This window comes from Taudactylus pleione, unplaced genomic scaffold (assembly GCF_031769625.1).
Source record: "Taudactylus pleione unplaced genomic scaffold, aTauple2 ptg000090l, whole genome shotgun sequence".
Taxonomy (NCBI): Eukaryota; Metazoa; Chordata; class Amphibia; order Anura; family Myobatrachidae; genus Taudactylus; species Taudactylus pleione.
In genome coordinates, this window is record NW_028284492.1 from 4,018,068 (window position 1) to 4,042,144 (window position 24,077).

At 46.6% G+C, this 24,077-nt stretch overlaps 1 protein-coding gene across 2 annotated transcripts in view; it reads left to right on the forward strand.

The window, feature by feature from the left end:
• Positions 1-24,077, forward strand: part of CLVS1 (clavesin 1) — a 153,760-nt gene that overhangs the window by 122,180 nt on the left and 7,503 nt on the right. For both annotated transcript variants that reach the window (XM_088469354.1, XM_088469355.1), the window contains exon 5: positions 13,892-14,127. In XM_088469354.1, the coding sequence (XP_088325480.1) occupies positions 13,892-14,127 (236 nt within the window). The remainder of the gene's footprint in view (positions 1-13,891; positions 14,128-24,077) is intronic.

Sequence of the window (24,077 nt, forward strand, 5' to 3'; positions counted from 1 at the left end):
CTGGGAGGAAGAATAAAAGTAGGCAAGTATGCATTGAGGACTGTTGGACAAGTGTAGTAATTTGTGATTTAGGGGCCTATTCATCATCGAAGGCCGTATGCGAGTTAGATACTTAACTTAAGTATCTAACTCGCAACGGGGGATAGATTAAACCAGAGCAATTCATCATTGCTGTGGTGAGGGAAAACTGCTCCGAAAAGCAGCTGTCCCCTCGGTTAGTATCACAGCTACAGATGTAGCTGCGTTACTTACCTCCTCCCCGAGGTCAACCATGCGCACAGGCGCTGGGGAGGTAGTGAGGAGGCGTTGGAGGGATCCGCTTGGATCCCTCTTCGCTTCCCCGGAACTCCTTCCCATAGGAAGGAGTGAGGCTACGAGAGCAAGTGCAGTCTTAAGATGGCGCTTGTTCTCGGCAGCAAACTCGGAAAACTTTTAGTTGCTGAATTCCAAGGGGGTCCTATTTTTATTGAAGACAACTCACCACAATTTCGGCATTCATATTCCTTGAAGATGGTGGCTACCTTGTAAATCTGGTTTTCTGTAAATAGTCCTCTTTGACAGCCAGAGAGGAACTTGCTTGGTCTAATTACTGTGCAAGCTCCCATGTTGGTTTTACCAGTCATTGTTATTTATTATACTGCAACATATTATCTGCAACACTAACAGTTATCTGTTTGTATATAGTATTACAGATCATAGAGCACTTTTGTTTGTCTCCCATGGGTAGCGAAAGTGTATTATGGAAGGTAAAGAAGTTATGTGAGAGCCCAAATTAAAATCTTTATAAAGTTCCATGACCCAGGTTGAAGAGGCTCCAACAGACAAGTAGATCTGTCAAAAACAAGTTTAAGAACTGCTTCACCTTAAGCTTCTGTTGTGGAATTAGGGTTACAGTTTAAAATTAGTTTCCAATTTAATTCTGTTTTTTCTTTTCTTTTTTTAAACCAAAAAATATAATAAAAAAAAAAGTTATTAGTCTCCCTAATTCTGATAGGTATGATATATATAACGTACAGTAGCCATAATCCAATTCTGCCCCTAATGTTTAACTGGTGCAATTGCTACACCTCTGGCCATGTTTTCTACTAGAACTAATGAGGAGAGATGGAGCTGGCTGGCTGGGCATGTGACAGCCGCACACCTAGCTGGAAACATTTTGCTATGCAAATGATTTATGTAGCACACTTGTGAGTCTGTGTACGTTCCTGGTTTATTTTCTACCTCAGATTTCTTTTTCTCTTTCTCTGCCCACTTGGGCACACAAGAGTTTGTTCTTCTACACATTCCTTAGTGGATGAATACATTTTTACACTCTCAATTGCTACCTGTAAGCTGAATACATCCAAATGTACCCCTTTTCCTGACCTCTCCCCTTCTCTCTCATGTGTCTAGATGTCTTCTTTATGGCTATCCCAACAAAATATAAAACCTTTTCTGCTAACGTCACTCCCACTGGTCCATCCCCCCCCCCCACACACACACAAACATATCCTTCCTCTGTGTCACCCTCCCTATACACACTCACAAACTCCCTCTGTGTCACCCTCCCTACACACACACCCTCCCTCTGTGTCACCCCCCCCTACACACACACCCTCCCTCTGAGTCACCCTCCCTATACACACACATCCTCCCTCTGTGTCACCCTCCCTACACACACACATCCTCCCTCTGTGTCACCCTCCCAACACCGACACCCTCCCTACACACAAATACTCCCTCTGTGTCACCCTCCCTATACACACACATCCTCCCTCTGTGTCACCCTCACTACACACACACACCCTCCCTCTGTGTCACCCTCCCTACATACACACACACACACATCCTCCCTCTGAGTCACCCTCCCTATACACACACACCCTCCCTCTGTGTCACCCTCCCTACATACATACACACACACACACCCTCCCTCTGTCACCCTCCCTATACACACACACCCTCCCTCTGTGTCACCCTCCCTACATACATACACACACACACACCCTCCCTCTGTCACCCTCCCTATACACACACACACCCTCCCTCTGTGTCACCCTCCCTACACACACACCCTCCCTCTGAGTCACCCTCCCTATACACACACATCCTCCCTCTGTGTCACCCTCCCTATACACACACATCCTCCCTCTGTGTCACCCTCACTACACACACACACACACACACACACACCCTCCCTCTGAGTCACCCTCCCTATACACACACACCCTCCCTCTGTGTCACCCTCCCTACACACACACCCTCCCTCTGAGTCACCCTCCCTATACACACACATCCTCCCTCTGTGTCACCCTCCCTATACACACACATCCTCCCTCTGTGTCACCCTCACTACACACACACACCCTCCCTCTGTGTCACCCTCCCTACATACACACACATCCTCCCTCTGTGTCACCCTCACTACACACACACCCTCCCTCTGTGTCACCCTCCCTATACACACACATCCTCCCTCTGTGTCACCCTCCCTACACACACACCCTTCCTCTGTGTCACCCTCACTACATACACATCCTCCCTCTGTGTCACCCTCCCTACACACACACCCTCCCTCTGTGTCACCCTCCCTATACACACACATCCTCCCTCTGTGTCACCCTTGACGATATTGGATCAGAACCTCTATACACACCTTCCTATACCTTCTAATATCCTGCCTATACCTTCTAAGGATGACGCTAATTTGCGTACGCAGTCATACAGTAAATAAAGACTTAGACCTGGAATCTGTGGTTCCAAAGCACAAAATATTATTCAAGTAAAAGTACAGCAGTTACACGCAATTGATCCAGACACAATTTAGGCGCAAAGGTATTATACAGACCCAAGTACAGTATACATACACAGCGCTTCCGGTACCAGATGTTAGGCATCAGCAAGAAACCCCTCAGTCAGCATTCAGCAAGAAGACTAAAGACCCAGTGTTTGAGCACAGAATAGACAGGACAATAGAGAAGTTTGTTGCTGATATCATTGGTTCCCAGGGGAGAAGCATCTGTTACAGAGCATTTAACAGGCTGGTTCAAATAGACTCACCCAGCCTCTAACAGCTGGTGATCTCTGCCCACCTGCTCCCTGCAACATCATAACAGTTAATACATTTTGTTGCTTGAAGTCTCTGCGGTCCATAACTCGAGAATGCATGATGCGATCTCCCCACCGATTACACCGGAATACTCCAGCTGTGAAGCTAGAGCCATTCTGTCTGGGTGTGAAACTAAAATCTGTTTAGGATTCAGACAAATCCAATTGTGTAGATCAATGCCTGGGTTATATTACAATTGCCACAACTATACTTATCTGCATACTGGGATTCCTAATTTGTATGTAAAGCACTCACAGTTTCTGGTGCACTGTCTATTCTATTTACTTTTTCTCAAGAGGCTGTTCTTCTAGTTGCCCTTGGTAGATTATCAAAAACATTGCCATCTGTTCTTAGCTCGTGAGTTGTAACTTAAAATGACGCTGGTCGCAAAATGGCGTCTTGCACATTCTTGTTTCTAAAATGGAGTCTAGCTGCCATTCACAAGATGGCGTCGCGCACGCTTCAATTTTAAACTGATCTTGTCTCAGCCAATTATCCAGCATTGACAGTCCACCCTTTGATAGCGAACAACATGCTATCACAATCTGCTATTAGAATTTAATTTAGGCTTACATTTACATATTATTTAGTGTTATTATGGGATGGCACAAGGTGGTTCTTAATCCATCAATAATGTGTCTCTGGTTGGGGACATAAAATTACTATTATACGCACACCGCGGATCTTGGAAGATCATGTGAAAGGTGTGGGGATGCATCAGTCTTATAAAAGCAGTCTTGAAGGGGAATTTAGACTTTACATTATCTGAGGTGTTTTAAAATTAACATTTCAATAATACATTCTATGCATGTCTAAATATAATACATTAAATGATGGTATTTTCTAGCTCAGGGTTGTAATGCAGTTCTGTATTTACCTCGGTATTCATACTGGCCACCATCATGATTTCATTCTTTCGTTTTACTCTATTTTTACATTTTCCACACTTCAACACAATAGGAACACACCGGACGCATATGCCAATTACTATGGCAATGACAATTAGTATAAGGATCAAGAATTTGCCTATGCTGGCGATCACTTCCTGGACCCATTCCCCTAGACCTGAGAACCATTTCACTGGGTTCAGCCATGAAAGCCATCCTTCTATCTTTTCTCCTACTTCAGCCACTGAAGCATTATGGTTCTTACGAAACTCCCATTTTAGCTGCAGAATTTCATCCATCTTCCGGTCTATCACCTCCTTGGGATCGCTTGTATCATTGGTGACATAGGTGCAACATTTTACTCCGAACTGGGTGGCCAATGTTACGCAATACCCTCCAGTAACAGCAGTTTAATAATTCAGCACTAGTCTGTGTTGCACCAGTTCTTTCTTGTACGCTTGCAATTCTCTCCCTGTATACCTGAATGTGTCATCGTACATCTTGGTGATATTATCTATCAATTTAGCAAGTTCCTGGATATATCTAAAATTTAGTGTTCCCCGAGCGATCCTGGTGGGATCCAGTGCCACTAAAACTTGAAAGCCAGTTGTCTCACTGATTAACTGGGTGGCTTTATGCACATCACCAGATATCATGTTTCTTTTGCCTCTGTGTTCATATTGCGTGTGAAGATATGGTGATGGTATGTTTTTATGTATACTAAGCATTTCATCATGTGTGAGGGTCATAACTTCTGGAAGTATTCTTCCCAAATAACATAACAATTACAATACTAAAATTGGTCAGACACTCCCCTGATTGGCATTGCACTCCTCCCGACTCCACTCCATCAGCATTGCCATCAGCTCCCATTTCCTTAATCGGTCCTCCATCACAGACACTGAGTATCCCCAAACAGATCATCACGACAAAAACTCTGGAAAGAAAAAGAACTAGGATGACCACAGCAGACCACTCCATTGCTGGAAGCACTGATCTACACATTTCTTTAGCTCAGATATCTCACCGTCACCTTTTTAATCCTTCCAGCACAAGCTCGCAATCGACAGGTCCATGTTATCGACCTTGTCTCCGCCTTGTATCTCCACCGGTTGGTTAACCTCCCTATAGTGAGTGGGATGGACCCACATACCTTCCTCGGCCACCCTTTGAGGATGTGGTATCGTCAGATATGGACCTTTCCACTGATCAGTCAAACAACCTGAGCTAAAAAAAATTTGGATCATAACAAATTCTCCAGGTTTGACATTATGACAGTTTGCATTAGACATGTTAGTTAATAATACTTTCAATTTCGGTTATTCTCATTCATCTTCGTGAGACCCTGCACAGTAACCTCATTATCATATTTTCACATGAGGCTGCCTGTTTGAACAGTATCTCAAAGGGGGGCAAATAAAGGAAAAGACAGTCTGGGATAATCTTAGTGTTGTTACCCATCACCTTACGCATGTTCTTGGAAACGTCACCTGTAAAATAAGTCTCCCTATCATTTTTAATAATTCTAGGGATATAGTATCTGCATACAGGTTCCTGCAATTAAATCTTGTTATTAATAGCTACTGCTCTAAATAATGACTGGGCCACTGGGTTGGATAGTATTCCTAGTAGTCGACCTCAGCCTGGCATGGCTGCCGTTTATCCTTAGCAACCTTGTGTCCTATGAGTGGGAGATAAAGCACAACAGTTTAATATCATTTAAACATGACCTAAAATACAACAATAAATCGTCCACATTTTACATTTGAACAGATACATTGGCAGGTTGAAAAGATTGTAAACAGTCATATAAGGCCTTGGAGAAGATACTGGGGTTACCTATGAACCCATGGGAAATCCGTGTTCATGTGTGGTGTTCTTTACTTTGCAGTACTTACTTATGTGCCCCACTTGGTGACAGTTAAAACATATTTTTGAACGGGTTGGATGAAAGGATTATTGTGGGAATTGAGCAAGAGGAAAAGATGGTGGGTATGGGTAAGGATGTGAAGGATAAGGGTATTGTGGGAGGTATGAAGTTTGTGGGTAGTATGAGGCCTGTGGTTGTGTATGATATGTGGGGTAAGGATGTGTTTGCTGTGGTGTGGAATTGGTGTGGACGTGTAATTGTTCAGGTGCAGGTGTGTGTGAGGGTGCAGGTGTGTCGGTTGGCTGTGATGTTATTGTCATTCCTTCCAGAGCTTGGATACTGACAGCCATTAGTTTTTCGCTCTGGGCCTCTCTCTCTTCTTTGTGATATTTTTATCATGTTCTGTGGCAGACTCTATGAGGTTATCTATTGTGACTCCCCTCCAGCCAGGTTGTGAGGTCTGAACCCGAGTCTTTAAGTCGTCTTTCAGACCATCCATGAGTACCGTGACTATCATTCCCCTGTGGTGAGTGCTATCTTTAATATCTTCTATCCCAGTGTACTGGGTGATAGCCTGCAGAGCCCAGTCGCAATAATATTCTGCAGTTTCACTCTCCTTTTGCTTAATTGTGAAAATTTTGTTCCAGTTAACTACTACTGGAAAATATACACCCAATTGAGTTACAATGCGTGAACTTGGTCTGTTAAGGGAACGTCACCATCCAATACACAATCCGTGATAAATTTTGTCACGTCGGTATTACGTGGCAGAAAGGCCCTTAACACCACACGCCAATCTTTATTAGTTGGCTCATGAGAACTACCCAAATTTCTCAAAAATCTTCGACATTTGGCTAGTTCCTTTTTGGGATCGGGGAAATCATTTATGATGGAATTTAGTTCTGCTCTTGTCCAGGGACAATGCATTGCTACTTCCCTCGTGGGCACTACACCGTTCGCATCTGCATTTCCATTCGGAATAGTTATCGTCTGAATGGGATGCAGACCGGTAGCATTGCTACCTCTGACCTGGTTACCTAGCTGGGGGTTTAATCTGCTGCTGCTACGTATGGTATGAACAACTTCCACTACGGGTGCAGAGGGTGTTAACACTTCCCTTGCTGTTACCGATGGAGATGGAGGCACCACCCGTGATTGTGGTGATGCAGCATCTATCATTTGCACAGCATGGGAAATGGCAGACATTACAATAGGCTCATCATCCACATCATAAACATTTTCCTTATGGTTGCTTAAGAGAGGGTACAAATTGCTTGTTACATTTTTATGGGTATTTTTGGTAACTGTACTTGCACCTCCATCCACATAAGGTGGGGGAGGTGAGCGTGAACTGCTGGCAATACTCACCCACAACGCTACCTTGCCGCATGTGCGCGCCATTTTGCGGCTCGCCCGTATTGCAATTTAACGTTGCAGATGTATTTTCTTTCAATGCGCTCGCGACGCTAGTTTGCGTCGCTTGCACATTTTTAAGCCACGCATTCCCTTCATGCTGCCACAATTTTAAACATTTACAATATTTCACCTTTTTCTCTCGGGAGCGCATCAAACTGATGTGATCCCGGACATTATCTAACACATTTTTATCAAAACTACCAATTCTGGAAAACGGTCTAACACTCTTCCTCATCATATTAAACCATAAATCACAATACCTTATTGCATAAGTACCGTACTTAGTATGCATAATACGACGGGCCGATCCGATCGGCGCCTCCATTAGCAGCACATCATTGTCTAACATCTCTACTGATTGCATGGCTCCCATTCTGAGACAAAATCCTACGCTTTTCAATAAAGATTTAAACTGGTGAAAGACAATTAAGATACTTTCACTTACCTGTGGACGATTTAAGTCGGCGGTGCCCACACACCTGGATAAGATTTGAAAAAGGCAACTTCCACACCCGGATAAGATTTAGTAAGGCAACTTCCACACCTATGGGAGTTTATATGTCGGCCACTCCCACGCACCTCTCTACAACAAAGACAACATGTACACCTGCTACTGTGTATAGAACGGTAAAGCTACTTACCGAGAGGCTAGACTAACCCTTGCACCTAGCCCTTAAGGATCATATGATACCCCTAACTTTGTCCAACAAATATTCACTGTTACACACTTTTTTCCTGCGCAGAAAAATACACGTTAACCCAGATATTGGTAATAATTAAAAAAATGTAAACCTCAACGGCTTTGTTCAAACACGTGGCAGCACAACCGGAAGTACGTATACGCTATTGTGCGACCAGTTGCATACACAATAATGCGACTACCACACAACCGTATAATGACTTTTTAACTGCGTACGCAAAAGTGCGTCTTTGCGACTCAGCCACGTACTCAATACTGCGGCACCCTTTTAAACATTAGGTTCTATCAACAAAGGAAAACAAACTTTTTCCTCTCTTGTCCCTGGATTCTAGTCAGCTTCCTTTGCTCACACAAAAACGGATAGCGATTTTTCAGCACAAAGCGGTTGCAGTAAAACCCTGCATGTGGCCACTCCACCCTTTGCTGAGATATCGATAGCCGTATGTGCCGTGTGAGTAGGTAAGTGACTTTACTCGATGAGCCCCCATCTGACGATATTGGATCAGAACCTGTATACACACCTGCCTATACCTTCTAAGGATGACGCTAATTTGCATACGCAGTCATACAGTAAATAAAGACTGAAGGTGCATACACACAACGATTTTTTGAACGATTATCATTTAACGATATCGTTTAACGACAATCGTTTGAAAAAATCGTTCACTTTCTCAGTCAAACGATGAACGATTATTGTTCATGCGCATTCACGTTTGTAGTTCAGTCAGACTTGTCAACTCAACGATTTTCATTAAGTTAATATGCAAAAATCGTTTGTAGCTCATAAAAATCATTCATTACATTTAAATGAACATAGTAAATGAACAACTTTAGTAAACGATTTTAGTTCTTTTTTCAAGGTAGAAAATCGTTTACTAAAATCGTTCATTAACTCAATCGTTGTGTGTGTATGCACCTTTAGACCTGGAATCTGTGGTTCCAAAGCACAAAGTATTATTCAAGTAAAAGTACAGTCAGCTACACGCAATTGATCCAGACTCAATTTAGGTGCAAAGGAATTATACAGACCCAAGTACAGTATACATACGCAGCACTTCCGGTACCAGATGTTAGGCATCAGCAAGAAACCCCTCAGTCAGCATTCAGCAAGAAGACTAAAGACCCAGTGTTTGAGCACAGAATAGACAGGACAATAGAGAAGTTTGTTGCTGATATCATTGGTTCCCAGGGGAGAAGCATCTGTTACAGAGCATTTAACAGGCTGGTTCAAATAGACTCACCCAGCCTCTAACAGCTGGTGATCTCTGCCCAACTGCCCCCTGCAACATCATAACAGTTAGTACATTTTGTTGCTTGAAGTCTCTGCGGTCCATAACTCGAGAATGCATGATGCTATCTCCCCACCGATTACACCGGAATACTCCAGCTGTGAAGCTAGGGCCATTCTGTCTGGGTGTGAAACTAAAACCTGTTTAGGATTCAGACAAATCCAATTGTGTAGATCAATGCCTGGGTTATATTACAATTGCCACAACTATACTTATCTGCATACTGGGATTCCCAATTTGTATGTAAAGCACTCACAGTTTCTGGTGCACTGTCTATTCTATTTACTTTTTCTCAAGAGGCTGTTCTTCTAGTTGCCCTTGGTAGATTATCAAAAACATTGTTCTTGGCTCATGAGTTGCAACTTAAAGTGAAGCTGGTCGCAAAATGGCGTCTTGCAGATTCTTGTTTCTAAAATGGAGTCTAGCTGCCATTCGCAAGATGGCGTCGCACACGCTTCAATTTTAAACTGATCTTGTCTCAGCCAATTATCCAGTTTTGATAACCTCACTACACACACACACACCCTACCTCTGTGTCACCCTCCCTACATACACACACACATCCTCCCTCTGTGTCACCCTCACTACACACACCCTCTTCCTGTGTCAACCTCCCTACACACACACATCCTCCCTCTGTGTCACCCTCCCTACACAAACACATCCTCCCTCTCTGTCACCCTCACTACACACACATCCTCCCTCTGTGTAACCCTCCTTACACACACATCCTCCCTCTGTGTAACCCTCCCTACACACACATCCTCCCTCTGTGTCACCTTCCCTACACACACATCCTCCCTCTGTGTCACCCTCCCTACACACACATCCTCCCTCTGTGTCACCCTCCCTACACACACACACACACACACATCCTCCCTCTGTGTCACCCTCCCTAAACACACACACATCCTCCCTCTGTCACCTTCCCTACACACACACATCCTCCCTCTGTGTCACCCTCCCTACACACACATCCTCCCTCTGTGTCACCCTCCCTACACACACATCCTCCCTCTGTGTCACCTTCCCTACACACACATCCTCCCTCTGTGTCACCCTCCCTACACACACACACACACATCCTCCCTCTGTGTCACCCTCCCTAAACACACACACATCCTCCCTCTGTGTCACCCTCCCTACACACACATCCTCCCTCTGTGTCACCTTCCCTACACACACATCCTCCCTCTGTGTCACCCTCCCTACACACACACCCTCCGTCTGTGTCACCTTCCCTACACACATCCTCCCTCTGTGTCACCCTCCCTACACACACATCCTCCCTCTGTGTCACCCTCCCTACACACACCTCCCTCTGTGTCAGCCTCCCTACACACACACACACACACACACACACATCCTCCCTCTGTGTCACCCTCCCTAAACACACACATCCTCCCTCTGTGTCACCTTCCCTACACACACACATCCTCCCTCTGTGTCACCTTCCCTACACACACATCCTCCCTCTGTGTCACCCTTCCTTCACACACATCATCCCTCTGTGTCACCTTCCCTACACACACACATCCTCCCTCTGTGTCACCCTCCCTACACACACACACATCCTCCCTCTGTGTCACCCTCCCTACACACATATCCTCCCTCTGTGTCACCCTCCCTACACACACACCCTCCGTCTGTGTCACCTTCCCTACACACATCCTCCCTCTGTGTCACCTTCCCTACACACACATCCTCCCTCTGTGTCACCCTCCCTACACACACACATCCTCCCTCTGTGTCACCCTCCCTACACACACATCCTCCCTCTGTGTCACCCTCCCTACACACACACACATCCTCCCTCTGTGTCACCCTCCCTACACACACACCCTCCCTCTGTGTCACCCTCCCTACACACACACCCTCCCTCTGTGTCACCCTCCCTACACACACATCCTCCCTCTGTGTCACCCTCCCTACACACACATCCTCCCTCTGTGTCACCTTCCCTACACACACATCCTCCCTCTGTGTCACCCTCCCTACACACACACACACCCTCCGTCTGTGTCACCTTCCCTACACACATCCTCCCTCTGTGTCACCCTCCCTACACACACACATCCTCCCTCTGTCACCTTCCCTACACACACACATCCTCCCTCTGTGTCACCCTCCCTACACACACATCCTCCCTCTGTGTCATCTTCCCTACACACACACATCCTCCCTCTGTCACCTTCCCTACACACACACATCCTCCCTCTGTGTCACCCTCCCTACACACACATCCTCCCTCTGTGTCACCTTCCCTACACACACATCCTCCCTCTGTGTCACCCTCCCTACACACACACACACCCTCCGTCTGTGTCACCTTCCCTACACACATCCTCCCTCTGTGTCACCCTCCCTACACACACATCCTCCCTCTGTGTCACCCTCCCTATACACACCCTCCCTCTGTGTCACCCTCCCTACACACACATCCTCCCTCTGTGTCACCCTCCCTACACACACACACACACACACATCCTCCCTCTGTGTCACCTTCCCTGCACACACACATCCTCTCTCTGTGTCACCCTCCCTACATACACATCCTCCCTCTGTGTCACCCTCCCTACACACACATCCTCCCTCTGTGTCACCTTCCCTACACACACACCCTCCCTCTGTGTCACCCTCCCTACACACACACACACATCCTCCCTCTGTGTCACCCTCCCCCTACACACTCCCTCCCTGTGTCACCCTCCCTACACACACACACACACACACACACATCCTCCCTCTGTGTCTCCCTCACTAAACACACACACATCATCCCTCTGTGTCACCCTCCCTACACACACATCCTCCCTCTGTGTCACCTTCCCTACACACACATCCTCCCTCTGTCACCCTCCCTACACACACACACATCCTCCCTCTGTGTCACCCTCCCTACACACACACATCCTCCCTCTGTGTCACCCTGCCTAAACACACACACTTCCTCCCTTGCTTCTACCTCTGCACATTGTCTGAAATTCCTATCATACTCCAACACCTTACTTTATTATTTCTCATGAACTGTATTATGGTTTTAATCTCACAGTTTACATGCTGTATTACACTGTTATACCATACTTGCCTACCCTCCCGATTCGGCCGGGAGCCTCCCGAAAATTAGGTTCTGCTTCCGGCTCCCCAGAAAGGCAGGCAAGTCTCCCTTATAAGAGAATCCACCACAGAAGGGGGTGGGGGGGTGAATCGCAACATTTTGGCCCCGCCTCCTGCTTCACAATGTCGGTAATCACAGCATTGTGAAGCAGGGGGCGGAGCCAAAATTATGCAATCGAGTGGCCACTCCCCCGCTCTGCCCAGGAATGTTGGCCACGCCCCCTTTATTTGCCGATCTGGCTGCCGCCTCCCGGAAGGGGCAGCCAGAAAGTCAGAAACATCCTCCCTCTGTGTCACCTTCCCTGCACACACACATCCTCTCTCTGTGTCACCCTCCCTACATACACATCCTCCCTCTGTGTCACCCTCCCTACATACACATCCTCCCTCTGTGTCACCCTCCCTATACACACACATCCTCCCTCTGTGTCACCTTCCCTACACACACACCCTCCCTCTGTGTCACCCTCCCTACACACACACACATCCTCCCTCTGTGTCACCCTCCCCCTACACACTCCCTCCCTGTGTCACCCTCCCTACACAAAACATCCTCCCTCTGTGTCACCCTCCCTACACACACACACACATCCTCCCTCTGTGTCACCCTCACTAAACACACACACATCCTCCCTCTGTGTCACCCTCCCTACACACACATCCTCCCTCTGTGTTACCTTCCCTACACACACATCCTCCCTCTGTGTCGCCCTCCCTACACACACACACACATCCTCCCTCTGTGTCACCCTCCCTACACACACACACATCCTCCCTCTGTGTCACCTTCCCTACACACACATCCTCCCTCTGTCACCCTCCCTACACACACACATCCTCCCTCTGTGTCACCCTCCCTACACACACATCCACCCTCTGTGTCACCTTCCCTACACACACACATCCTCCCTCTGTGTCACCCTCCCTAAACACACACACTTCCTCCCTTGCTTCTACCTCTGCACATTCTCTGAAATTCCTATCATACTCCAACACCTTACTTTATTATTTCTCATGAACTGTATTATGGTTTTAATCTCACAGTTTACATGCTGTATTACACTGTTATACCATACTTGCCTACCCTCCCGATTCGGCCGGGAGCCTCCCGAAAATTAGGTTCTGATTCCGGCTCCCCAGAAAGGCAGGCAAGTCTCCCTCATAAGAGGATCCCCCACAGAAGGGGGGGGGTGAATCGCAACATTTTGGCCCCGCCTCCTGCTTCACAATGTCGGTAATCACAGCATTGTGAAGCAGGGGGCGGAGCCAAAATTATGCAATCGAGTGGCCACTCCCCCGCTCTGCCCAGGAATGTTGGCCACGCCCCCTTTATTTGCCGATCTGGCTACCGCCTCCCGGAAGGGGCAGCCAGAAAGTCAGAAACCCTGTGTTACACTTCCAGTATTGCACTTTGTACAATACATGTTGCAGAGTTTATGTGGTTCCTTTATAAATGAATAATGATAATAGTAATAATCATACTGTATGTGCTGTAAATACATATGTACCTTTTTTGTTTTACAGATATTTCTTCATGGTAACAATCTGAATAGCCTGCACCAATTAATCCACCCAGAATGTTTGCCGTCTGAATTTGGGGGTACGCTTCCTCCTTACGACATGGGGACCTGGGCTAGGACATTGCTTGGTCCTGATTACAATGATGAAAATGAGTATACGCACACTTCCTACAATGCTATACATGTGAAGTATGCACCCAGCAACATAGAAAGAGAGTGTTCTCCAAAATACATGAAAAGGTAATGATTTCTCATGTTACTATTGCTCAGAGTAGTGAAACATTATAATAATATACAGATGTGTCCCCATAGACTATTGCTGCAGACACACCAAACAGCTCCTCTCGGCACGCCAGGTTCCGTGTGGCTCTGCTAGAGCCGAGCGTCTGTTGTGTTTGTATACACCAATTTCCTTCATATACAGACATAGGGCCTGATTCAGCATGTATGCACCGCACTGCACATGCGCGGCGATCACACTGCAATTACGCACACAGACAGGAATCTATCGCAGAGTGAGTAACAGGCTGTGAGAATTTGGGGGTAGTGACGGGTGAGTAGTAGCAGAAACGCAGGCACGTCTGTCCGTTTGAACGCCATTGCATGCTGAATCAGGCCCATAGTTGCACACAGATATACAAGTGTGTTGCATATTAGATTATTCAATGCAGTGTCGTGGTGCATCTTAGTCCCATCGCTTGACGCCTATTCATCATCACTTTAGTGGCCCGTTACACATGTCCGCATTCATCTACTTCTTACTTCCTACAAGGGCACCTAACACTTACGCCCTGCTGCTCATTATGGGGCAGATGTACTAAGCGCTGGAAAATTATAAATTGGGGAGTGATGAACTAACAACCAATCAGCTCCTGTCATTTTTCAAATATAGCCCGTAACATGACAGTTAGGAGCTGAATGGCTGGCAGTTTATCACTCTCCACTTTATCACTTTCTAGAGCTTAGTACATCTCCCCTTTTGATTGTTATGATAGCTAATGCAGCAGTGTGTATAAACCATATCCTTGTCCTGTATTGCATTGTAATGTAAGCCACTGGTTTTTTGCTCACTTATTTATGTACTTTGTAAGGCGCTGTGGAACACTTGTGGCGTCATATAAATAATGGATAATAATAATAATAATTAATTATTAAGGGTCAGATAGGGCCACCTAATATTCAGCAAATTCTGAAAACCCTATGGGGTCCGGGATTACGACGAGGGATCTGAGCAGATCCCTTTGCCGCTCCCTCACTGCATACCCAGCGGAGATATACTGCGCCATTGTTAAATCAACATGACTGGATAATCCAATAGAATCTGGACACACATAATACATGCAAGGAGGATATTACCTGGTATTCAGTAATGACACAGAGCAATTAATGTACTTAATAACCGCCAAGAGACCAAGGGCCTCATTCAGAGGCTGTCGTTAGTTGCAAGCGAATCAGGGCGGCCGCTTGCATCCTGAACGTCCGCCTCTTTGTCGATCGTTAAGATGTGGGTTAACACCCACAGCTCTAACGACCGACATGGGTGATGGTCGCAATGGTCAAGACCATCGCGACCATCGGGGCTTAGGACCAGACCCTAGGGTAGGGTCTGGGCACTTGTAAGCCCCAGGGAGCTTCCTGCTCTGTTTGAGCAGAAAGTTCCCCACTGACATCAGCAATGATGTCAGTGGGGCCGCCCCCAAATGGCAAGCGTTCCGACTGGAACGCCTCCATTTGGCCGGGCACGCCCCCGGCCCGCCCAGCAAACGGGGCGAGCTGTCACTCAACATCGACAGCTCGCCCCATCTGTCGTTAGCCGGGTCTCGCGCATGCGCACGCGCTGTGGGGCAACATCGAGTCGGTTGTGAGCGCTCAGCGCTCACGACCGACTCTGAATGAGCTCCCAAGTACTCAGTGTCATAGTGCTGCCGAATAAGGCTCTCACTTATCAGGTCCGGCTGCGCTGGGGTCCAGGTCGGCATAAGGCAGCGTGCGGGGAGTCCCCGGCAACTGCTGATAGTGTTCCGGGTTCCGTCGTCCCCTCTCGTCCCACCTTAGCAGCTGTAGTGCAGGCGGCTATGGCTTCCTTATAGGGGTGTGCGTGCCGACCTGAAAGGACATTTAAAGAGACACACACCCCAAACATGATGTTTGGCGCGACAATTAAACTCATCCCTATATAAGGGAGTCCCTTGGCACTAGGCAGGTGCCAGAGTATAGGCTCCCAAACCTTACTCCGTTTTCCCAGTGATTACGTTTGCTCGTTGCTGATCTGACTCCGTCTCGGTCCTGGTACTGTGCTTGGTGTTCCGGTTTCGACCTTGGCTTCCCTCCGAGACCTATTTACGTCTGCTTCCTGGTACCGCCTTGTCTGTTTGGTTCTGACCTGGCTTGATGACTATGTGGTACGCCTCTACTCTAATCCAGAAGAACACCAGCACCTGTACAAGGGGACCAAGTCTGAGGGCCGCGACCTGTGTGTCGGATGCATCCAAGTCCAAACCTCTTTGCGGGGGTCCCTGGTGAATACCGCCAGCAGTTTAGACTCTGCGCCTCAGTACTGGTTCTCGCCAGTCACGTAGTATGAGCTAGAATTCATTATCCATCTGTGAGTTGTGACACTTAGGGGTATATTTACTAAAGTGTGGGTTTTTAGAAGTGGAGATGTTCCCATTGCAACCAATCAGATTCCACTTAACATTTATCTAGCACCTTCTACAAGATAATAGCTAGAGTCTGATTAGTTGTGATGGGCAACTTCTCAACTTCTAAAAATCTGCACTTTGGTAATATACCCCTTAGTATTAGATGTGAATACACTGTATTAGAGGGTGATATCAGTGACATGACAACCAAGTATATTATATAACTCACAGACATAGAAAACACATGTACAGCAGTTACAAGGAACCCACATTTCACACACGTAAGAGCAGTGAACCCAGATACCACAGATGACTCTAAACCCCACAACATCACCCTTTGTAACTGTAGCAGACTTCATTGTAGCAATCCCAAATAGTGGACCTCAAGGCCCCTCTGAGCCACTTTGACAGATTCTTACTGAATAGAAGTCAGAGGGGAACCTCAGCCATACTCACCTGCACACAGGGCATGATTCAGATGTGGACAGTAATGCTCAGCCGCAAGTAAGCCAGCTTAATGCAATTGCAACAGGAGATGTCTGTTGGAAATAGACACCTATTGCTTGCGTGTGGCATGTGCAATGCAAGTGCAGCTTCATATCACCATCGGTCACGGTGGTCGCTGCCCTCGCCCAGGCTGTGTAAGCCGATACCTACTCACCCTGGCTTTCCTAATCCCTCTGCTTGGTCCAGGAAATCTGCCTCCGGCGATGCAGACCCTGGACTTGGCACTCCCACAAAACAGAGGCAACACGCCTCCGGTTTGTGGAACGGACCCAGTCGCCATCCACAAATGGCCACAGCCGGTTAATCGGGCGTAGTGCGACCTTAAACAGGTCCTGCGCATGTGCCCCACCATCGGATATGTACCATTGAGTTTACTTAAAAATATGAATCAGGCCCACAGCACAGTCACCAGCAGACACAGCAACTTTCCCCATACCTAAACTCCCAACCCCTCACATCAGCCACCCCCAAAACGGCACCAGCAGACACAGCAACTTTCCCCATACCTAAACTCCCAATCCCTCACATCAGCCACCCCCAGCACGGTCACTAGACAGTCATGCCACGACACCCCAAGCCACCTTCTTATTGGCTCACGGGACACCCCTCTGCCTGACGTGTTCAGGGAAACAGAGATCCCTTTAGACCTGATGTCTTCCCATCACACTGGGACAAACTGCTTCTGAGTTTTGTCTCATTCTAATAAATAGGCTCATACATAAAATAATGCATGTGACTGATTTTGAGCCTCTGGTGCTTGCAAGTTGTCATAGATACCTACAGTATACACGCTTTAATGTGATTACTGATTTTGTCTCCTGCTGGCACCCCAGGGGCTTGTCCCCAGGGGCTTCCCTGTCACCTCTTCGCCTCCTTGCGTCAGTCTAGGGCATTCCATCACCCCCCAGGGCGGGTACCACCCACTTTGGCAATCACTGATCTAGAGTTAAACAAAGTTGTATGGGAAATCTGCGCAACAGAGATCCCCCTTATGTGCATGCCTGCATGGTCGGTGACCCTCCCACAATACATAATTCCCATGGGAGGACATAAATACTTTCTCCTTGGCTTGCTAAAACGATTACATTGTGGGGGATGTGAATAAAGCAAGATTTATATTAGTGTTATGAAAATAATGAGAGCAGCAGCACAGTAATTGTGATGCATAAGAAGCTTTATGTTATCTGCAATCATCCGCTTATATATAATTAAACAGGGGACAGCTCATTTGTTTCGAACTGATAAACACGGTGATACAATAATTATTTCTTGCAATTACTTTGTGTGCAAACATTTTTATTTCAAAATGATTATCTCGCAACTATTATTTGAAGATGGGAAATGGTTATTGCTATTAATCATTATCAGACTGTGTATTTACTTTCTTCAGTAAATACACAGTTGGAAGTAATGTACAGTATACCATTATACACAATATTCTTCAATATTGACTTGTGTCACGACACCGTGCCCAGCTTGCGCTCAGATACGCCAACCTGATGTAGCTGGGTGCTTGTTACGTGGGTTTTACTTAAGCTGCCACCACGAAGAGTATTAAAATAGCGCTCTTACATTCGCCAGACACTTAAACTCACAGTGATTACGCAATTATAGCATGGGCCTCTCCAGGCATGTGAATTCATTAGAGCACAGAGATAACGCTGATAAAGTTTTAGTATTTATTGAGAAATATCTCCAGGGTTAAATTACAAGAAAAATAGGTAAATAAACAAGACATACATATAGTAATAATAATAAATGTACAGATTGATTACAGATAAGTAAAGGTTAGAAAGTCAGAATCCTAAGGTATCTTACGCTGAGATCTTAGGGGATCTGTGTGGAGGGAGACCACCATAGACAGACATGGGGAGCACTCCTTAGCTCTCAGCTATTCCCTCAGAGTGAACACCTAGCAGTGTGGACTGCTGAGTATTATAGTTCCACACCCTCAGCAACCCCCACCCTTCCCAGGCTCAAAAGTACAGTCCTTTGTTCTCCCAGGTTCTTGTGTAAATGCAAACTAGCACAACTACAAGACCTGACACTAATATACTTCCCTGGAGCCTTTAGGGTATTGTATGATAGGAAGATTGCTAGCATGAGGTGTTACAAATGACCCTCCTAGCAGCCAGTGTGACTGCACTGCTCCTTGAGCAGGGCCACCTAGTGTGTGAGCAGACATTACGTCCCTGAAGCTTTTCTTCAAAGGCTAGGTGTCATGTGGCCACTAGCTAAGGCAGTCCAATTTTGACATATTTTGACTGCAGGGAGAAAAGAGATGAGGCAGCAACAGCTCAGAGCTAATAGAGGCATGCCTCTGAGTATGGGGGGGGGCGTGCCTTGAGCACTGATGGACACCTTGGATGTGTCATGTGACCAGAAATGCACTGCAGTGTTTGGAGATCAGAGATCACTCAGTCCAGTCAACAGCAGCAAGAGAAGACACAGTGATGCAGGTGGGAGAATCAATGGACAATGAAGCTTAGTGTAATGAGGGAAGCGCTATAGTGAGTAGGGGGTGAGATAGGCTCCCAGCACTCAGACCCATCTCCATGTGTGCCTCCCCCGCCGTTGACCTCACCTCACATCACTGTTATTGGCCATTATGACCTTACTTCTAAATATTATATTTGCTTACCTCCTTCCAACACAATGCTCTCCACCTGACCTTAAACGTGGTATACATTATACATGAGCTTTCGATTTTGGATTATCCTCTTCCAGGGTATAGCAATAAACAGCGGTGGCTCCTACCCTCTTGGACGTGCTGTAGTCCGGGGACAGTCGGACTTCTGAGCTGCCAGAGTCATGGTGCCTGCCAGGTCCAGATTCTAGAAATAATGGTAGTTCTCAAAGGAAATTTCTTTATTTGCCAATAATATCACACGTGACCAGTATACAATTCCCATTTGATCACTAGTAGCCTCTGACTAGCAGCACCCAATAGCTCAGAGGTTCCGAAACACGGTCCTCAAGGCACCCCAACAGTTCAGGGTTTAGAGATACCCATGGTTGAGCACAGGTGGTGAAATTAAATAGACTGAGGTACCAATTAAATCACTTGTGGACAATTTCCTCTCTTTTCTCTTCAATATTTACTTTGCTTTCATGTACAGGTATACTCCTTATTAACCCTCATTATCAGATAATTCTAATTATAACTGCATTACCTTAATAATGCCAGAGAGAATGTTGTTGATTTTATAGCCTGAGCAAAGTTTAGATCACTGTCCTGTGTTTTGTGTCCTGAGCTATGCCCATATTCTGTAGGTTTCTTTTGCTATTTATTTCAATTTGCAACGTCCATCATACTCGTACAGCCATCCTCAGTAACCGTTACATATGGCAGATGTCTCTCCCTTATCTACAATAGCCAATCCATGTTTAGTTAATGCTGGTTGTCTTCTGGTGATCACAGAGAGGAAATCAGCATTCATAGAGATCAGAGGTCAGTGCCTCCCTGATTAACAGCGGTTCGTCATTTCCATCTCCAGGTTTTACTATGGTCACACCAAAATGCCCCCCCCCCCAAAAAAAAAAAATGCAGAACTGCAAAATGAGCAAATTACATATTTTAAAAACAATCATAAACATAGTAATGGTAATTTACACAGAGCAAGACTCACACATCTCATTAGGCGCTGAGTGCCCTTCCTAGCCCGACAGGAGCATTCCAGGGTGCCCACCAAATTCCCAATTCCTGGAAGTGCCATCATACAGAGCCTGTCTATACGGCTAGAGATATACACATGAAAACATACATGGTGAAAGCAGTACAACGTCACTTGGAAGTCTGAGCTTTCCATCCTCTTTTAATACACTCTTCAATTAAGCTTCATTTATGTCTTGAATTAATCATGAGAGTGAGGGGACATTAAAGCTGTCTTTATTAAACTTTAACCAGTTTGAATGTCTTATTACATTTGTCAAAAAGTGCCTAAAAAATAGACTTTCCCTGAGCAGTACAACTGGAGTATGCAAAATGCCGTCCATTAAAAGTAAAAGATGTGACCCAACCACTGACACAGATGCAGTGGAAAAAATAAAAAGTCAGTTTAAAAAGAGAAAGTCGATGTCCAGCTCCTACACCTCTGTAAATCAGGGGCGTAACTATAATTTTGTTTGCCCCGGCCATTGCCACTACAATGCCCCTTAGGGGAGCAGGAGAGAAAGGGAGTGAGGGGAGTGAGAGAGAGATGAAGAGGGTATCATGGGGAGAGAGAGAAAGAGACAGAGGGGGGGGTCAGGGAGAGAGAGAGAGAAAGTTTCATGGAAAAAGAGGGACTGACAGAAAGAGGAAAGAGGAGCGAGAGAGAGAGAGAGGGCGTCAGGGAGAAAGGGATGAGAGGGGAGAGAGAGAGTATCAGGGAGAGAGATTGTGTCAGAGAGAGAAAGGGAGGGAGAAGCAAGAGAGAGAGGGAGGGGAAGGAGTGGGAGAGCGAGTGTAAGAGAGGGAGGGAGAGAGAAAGAGAGAGGGGAGCAAGAGATAGTGTCAGGGAGAGAAAGAGAGAGAGAGAGGGCGGAATTCAATTGTTTACACGGTCCGGATATCCATCTAAAGTGACAGGAGATCGCGGCCCGCTATTCAATTGTTACCGTTTTTCTTGCTCAATTTGGTCATTGCCCAACTTGGTCGGGTTTAGCCGCGTAAAGCAGCTACCCCTGACCAAAGTGCTGGGTGCGACCTCGAAAAGTGATGTTTGGGCGCCAAACAGGTCATTTTTTGCACATTTCAGCTCTCACCCAACTGGGGCTGCGAGCTGAAATGGAGCTCTGACAGCTGATCGCGCCCGACATGAGCAACAATTGAATAGCTCAGTTGGGCGCAAAGGGGGCTCGAAACAATTGAATTCTGCCCACTGAGAGGGAGGGAGAGAGAGAGAGAGAGAGAGTGAATCAGTGAGAGAGAGAGGGAGGAAGAGAGTGGCACTGACTCCGACAACCCCGTCCGTCCGTCAACCACTGCTGCAGTGAGGTATGCTTCCAGACTCCTGACTCATTGTGTGCACGGAGCCTACAGAAAGACTCACGGGAGGATGATGTCATCATTTCACAAGTTCTTCTGTAGGCTCCGTGCACACAATGAATGCAGCTCTACAGTCTCTGACTGCCGGTGACACCCCTCCCCTACCCCCTTTTCTACTAGTAAACTGCCGGGCCCAGAGTCTGGCGCATGGGCACACTAGTAATTTTAAAACAACAAGGAAAAAAATGCAGTGGGATTGCTTTCTGGGTCCCGGGCCCCCCAAGCGGCAGGGCCCCATAGCAGTAGCATCCACTGCACCCTCTATAGTTACGCCACTGCTGTGAATGCTATCTTTATTAAATAACCTAGTGCATTTGCACTGCATCCATAAATGAGTCTTGGTGCACACTATTGCAGCCGTGACTGCATCTTTTGCTGTAGTGCGACTGCGTCTAGAGATGCCCACAGACTGGGGTGCTAATCCGCTGCTGTGCGCATTAAGATGCAACATCAGCTGCACGTCGGAAGCACTATCGGAGACTGCACCAGGCCTAAGGAGGCGCAGAATCTCCGCCTAAACATGGCCGACGATGTCAGAGCAACTGCGGCTGAGGCCATAGTTGCTGACCGCGACACACCAGTGTGTGCCTGGTCAGCCACCGGTTACCACCAAGAAACTCCCACTGAAAATGCCTCTCTCTGCGTCCAAGCAGGAACCATCGGGCCACAGACGCAGTGCGATTCAGGCGCATGCCCAGACTCAAAACATTGGCCGCTTACATCCGACTGCGTGCAAATCTGAATCAGGCCCTTAATGTGTAGCCGGTTACCCACAGGCATTAACAAATCACCAACCTCACTAGAAATGAAATGTGACGTAACATGCAATATTCAACTTGCTCTTACACCTGAAACGTATGTAAGTGTTCAAAGCAGGCAGCATCCAAAGGACACATGCAGAAATGGGTGCGGGTCTTCAATAGAACTTGTTCAATCCCTGAATCCATTATACACATTTGCTGGTGTTAAACAATGTTCGCAAAAGCAGCATTTTTAGCTCACATGCAGGCACCAGTATGAGTGACTATCAGAGAGGAGGATGGGGAATGGAATGCGATGTGAGCAAATCCTCTGACTATATTGGCCTACAGAAACACATGCTATAATAAAACATTTATTCTCGGCTCAGCCTCAGATACCAGGTCAGCACTTGCAATTCTACAGACCAATAGCCAATTGGAGATATCTGAGCAAAAAAAAAAATCAATCTAGAGGCTTCAACATATACAGTGCATAATTCTTATGTGCATACTGTTTAACTAAATAACATGACAGAAAATACACGTAACCTCTATAATGAAAGGGAAACAAGCAACCTAATATTTCTCAGCTCTGTTCCAGCCTGTAGCACAAGAAACAAGCGTGAATTGACAGCAGCAGCTGTGAATTGCAATCAGATTAATGATGTTGACCTCAACCAAGGACATATCTGCAATTAAAATAGCAATTGCATTTATTATTCCTCCAGACGCTGTTTCAAGCAATCTGTATTCTATGCAGTACTTTCAGTTTTTTTTTAAAGTAGAATATTTATGCATATTTTTGTAACAGTGGCAGATATAAGGGGCATTTATTAAAGCTGGTGCTGATATAAAGGATGGTAAAGATGCTTGCTTTCATCTACTGAACTGCACTGGAAAGTCACAGAATCAAGTTGCATTCCTACCAACAGTCCCAATTCATTTGGGACAATCTTGGCTATCTAATACCCCTTTTACACCAGAGCTAAAACCCAGGTTATTGCAGGGTTAACCCGGGTACCTCCTTGGTGTAAAAGGGGAAAGGGTTGGATTGCCGGGTCAATCCAACCCAGGTAACTTGCAGGGTTTAACACGAGAATAACCCGTGAAACCCTCCAGTGTAAACGGCGCGATCCGAGTCACGTGACCTGGATCGTGCCGCATGCCTGCCGATTGGCCGGCTTCAGTGGCGCTTGGAGATGACGTCATCTCAGTGTCCCGGCTCCGGTGTGAACGGCGCCGACTCGGGAATATCCTGGGTCAGCGCCGGGG